General features: G+C 60.6%; 1 protein-coding gene across 1 annotated transcript in view; it reads left to right on the forward strand.

Moving 5' to 3' along the window:
- The window catches only part of LOC108526793 (caskin-1-like), a 46861-nt gene extending 44185 nt beyond the window's left edge, over positions 1 to 2676 (forward strand). The window contains exons 5-6 of the mRNA XM_017867683.1: positions 57 to 797; positions 2389 to 2676. Coding sequence (XP_017723172.1) covers positions 57 to 797; positions 2389 to 2490 — 843 coding nt within the window. The 3' untranslated portion in view covers positions 2491 to 2676. The remainder of the gene's footprint in view (positions 1 to 56; positions 798 to 2388) is intronic.
- Positions 2677 to 3633: the final 957 nt, after the last annotated feature.

The raw sequence follows: 3633 nt of genomic DNA on the forward strand, positions 1-3633 counted from the left end.
GAGGGAGGGAAGCAGGAAAAGGGGAGGGAGGAGAGGGAGGAGGGGCGCGGAGGAAGGGGCGGGCCTCCCCGCCGGCCTCCCTTCCTTCCCTGCTGCCCCCGCCTCTCGCACTAGCGCCCCATACCTGTGGCGCCCTCGCTCTGCCCAGTCCCGCGGCCTCCTCGCCACCGCTCCCCGGGCTCCTCTCTCCCCGTCCGTGGGACCCGCCCCTCCGGCAGCCTCCGCCCCGCTGGCTTCCCCTTCCTGCAGCCCGGGACTCGGAACCTCCCCTGCCGCTCCCGGGCCTGGGCGCGCCTGCCCTTCGTTTCTCCCACCTCGTGCTGCAGCTCCGGGCCCCTCGGCCGCGCCCTCCCCTCCTCCCCTGCGCACCCCACGGCTGGCCTCGGGGTCTCCAGCGCGCCGCCCCCGTCCCTGCCCTCGGCGTCCCGCAGCGCTCGCCTGGGTCGCTGAGCCGCCCCTGCCGCCTGGCCGCCCTGCAGTGCCGTCCTCCTGCGGGGGTCCCTCCGCAGGCCCCTGCTCTGGCCACCCAAGCACTTTCCGCCCTGAGCGTGGCAGCTGCTGCCGGGACCGCGGGATGGGAGCTCCCACGCAGCGTCCTACAGGCTCCTGGCCGCCGCGAGCCCGCGCGACTCGCACAGAGCAGGTCCATCCGCAGCGAGGGGCCGCTCACTCCCGCGGAGCCCGCCAGAGGACAAAGCCCCAGACAGACAGCAAATAGGGAGGCGGCTGGCACCCGGGGAGGCCGAGGCGGGAGGATCGCTGGAGCCCAGGAGTTCGAGACCCGCCTTGGCAACATAGTAAGACCCCGCTCCAACCGCCCACCATCTCTACAATAAATTTAAAAATTAGCCAGGCGTGGTACCAGTATTTCGGGGAGGCTGAGGTGGGAGGATCACCTGAGCCGGGGACGGTCGAGGCTGCAGTGAGACGAGATCGCGCCACCGCACGCCAGACTAGGCGACAGAGCCCAGACCCCGTCACAGCAAAATTGAAGGAGGCGGCGGTTTCCTTCCGGAACCACTGCAGATCAAGTGCAGGGAGCTGTGGAACTCCTGGGCACCCAGCCCTCGGCGCCCTGCACCACCAGCCCTAGAGCTGGGTGTTCCGGCCCGGAGGGATAGGGGTTTGCAGGGTGGTGAGCGCTGAGGCTGCCCGCAGGGCGAGGGAGCTGCCGGGGAGGAGGCAGGGAGGCCGGCGTAGAGGGCCTGGGAGGCTGCACGCACAGCGGGGCCCCGGCTTTGTCCCGACCAGTTCCCAGAAAAGAGCTGAGAGGAGCGGGAGGGAGAGGAGGAGGAGAACCAGGCCGGGATTTTCCCGCCTGGGGTCAAACCAAAGCAAACAAACCAAAGTGATGCGCCTCGCAGGTGCCTTGCTTCCGCCCCTGCCGCAGCTGAGATGTGAAGGAAAGGCTCTGTGCCCAGTCCCAGCGGAGGTTTTGTAAATGCTGCGGAATTGGTCTCTCAGGGTTCACAGAGCAATCACCACACTTGCTTGGCCTCCTGGAAAGCCTTACTCTCTTTTTATAATTAAAAACAATTTTTTTGGCCGGGCTCGGTGGCTCACGCCTGTAATCCCAGCACTTTGGGAGGCAGAGGCGGGCAGATCACCTGAGGTGGGGAGTTGGAGACCAGCCTGACCAACCTGGAGACCCCTTCTCTACTAAAAATACAAAATTAGCCGGGCGTGGTGGTGGGTGCCTGTAGTCCCAGCTACTCAGGAGGCTGAGGCAGGAGAATTGCTTGAACCCAGGAGGCAGAGGTCGCAAGTAAGCCGAGATCGTGCCATTGCACTCCAGCCTGGGCAACAAAAACGAAACAACGTCTCAAAAAAAAATTTTTTTTTGTAGCAAGGGGGTCTCACCATGTGGGCCAAGCTAGTCTCAAACTCCTGGGCTCAAGTGTTCCTCCAGCCTGGGCCTCCCAAAGTGTTGGGATTACAGACATGAGTCACCGAGCCCAGCCAGCCTTACTGTTCAGAATGATATCACATCTTTGTGGACTGTTGAAAATGAGGTTGTTTTCCTCAGTCTCCTAGAAGCCCCAAAATAGCCATACAGATGTCCAAGCAGTTCTGGTTTGATTATCAAGGAGGATGTATAAAATAGCTACGTGTGAATGGGGTCTCTGCAAATGGAAACTGGCGGGGGAGGCTCGGGACTCAGAGGTCTGCGGGAGAAAGTGCATAATGAACACATACCCACGGCCTCTCCCCGTGTGCCCGGGCATCCTCCCACATAGGCCAAAAGTGCTCTGCAGAACAAAGTACTTTCGGTCCACAAAATGCCTCCCAGCTCTTGCCTGCAAAGGGAAGAAAGGATAGCTGAGGGTCATTAAGCAGAATGCCAGGAGATTTATGGAAACCCCCTCTGATAACTCAACCTAATTGCAGCTCCCTCCAGCGTGCAAAATGCGGCTAATGGACAGCTGCTCCTGCGGCTCTGATGTTGCTAGACCTCCTCAGCACTCAGCCCAGGGCAGCCAGGAAGAATGAATAGTGATTCAGAGGGATGGGAGGAAGCTGTGTGGCATTTCACAGATACTTATTGTAAAACTGCTGGTGGCCATGTCTTCTTTTCCTATCAGAGCCAATGAGTTTTGATATGTGAACATTTCTTCTCCTTCAGAGGTAATGTGTTGATTTGGCACTTTAATCTTAGAATAATCATTTCTAAAACCATCCCAACTGCTTTTCTTTACCATTTTCGCCTTGGCAAACAGATGAGTCTGTAGACTTGAGCATTGCTTGGGCACCGTCTGGGTGCACGTCAGGCAGGGGATGCTGGTGGCTGGGAAACACAGAGGATGGAAGTGTCTTAGGTGCACATGAAGGGGTGGGGTCAAGTCCACAGGGGGTCGGCCCCTGGCAGCAGTCCGGGAGGGCTTCGTGGAGGAAGGGAGAGTTGAGTGATAAAGCGGTCCCCAGGTAAGGGGAAGAGCATCCAGGGAGAGGAGACTGCTTCTGGGAAAACCGGAGGCATCACCTCGCAGGGGCTGGTATGGTGGTGGCTCAGGTGGGAGGAAGAGAGACCCCAGGGAAAATAACAGGTTCCATTGACAGGAGGCCTGCGCCGCTGGGGAGGCGGGCTGGTGGTGGAGCCATGGCTGCAGGCCAGAGGGCTGCCTGACCAACAGGTGTGTTGGCCAGGGTCCTTGTAGCAAAAACAGGGAGCTGAGGACCTCATGGCAGATGAACAGTTCCCTGGAGAAATGAGTGGTAGTAGCTGCAGGGGCTGCTTCCTGGTGAGGGCTGCCTGGCTAGAGCATGGCCTTACATGGGAGGGTGCTGCCACCCGGTGACCCTGCAGGGACCCTGTGTGGAGGGAGCCGGGGGTGGCATGGGGATAGTTGCCTTGCTCTCCTGCTTTCGGCCTCCTGCAGCTCCCCTCACTCCCCGCCCTGCCACACAAGGTCAAACCCACCAGGAGTCAGAAGGTGAAGGGCAAGGTCCCAGGGTGAGGCGCAGGGAGGAGACGGTGGCAGCAGGGAAGGTGCTACCTGCTGCAGTGTGAGACCTGGGAGCATCCAGGAGCTGAGGAGGCCTGTAGCAGGAGGAAGACAGTGGCCAGCAGCGACAGGAAGGGAGGGCCAGCATGGGGTGGCAGTCCCAGAGCTCGGGTTCCCTGCCAGGCCAACC

This window comes from Rhinopithecus bieti, unplaced genomic scaffold (genome assembly GCF_001698545.2).
Source record: "Rhinopithecus bieti isolate Rb0 unplaced genomic scaffold, ASM169854v2 scaffold_4180, whole genome shotgun sequence".
Lineage (NCBI taxonomy): Eukaryota > Metazoa > Chordata > Mammalia > Primates > Cercopithecidae > Rhinopithecus > Rhinopithecus bieti.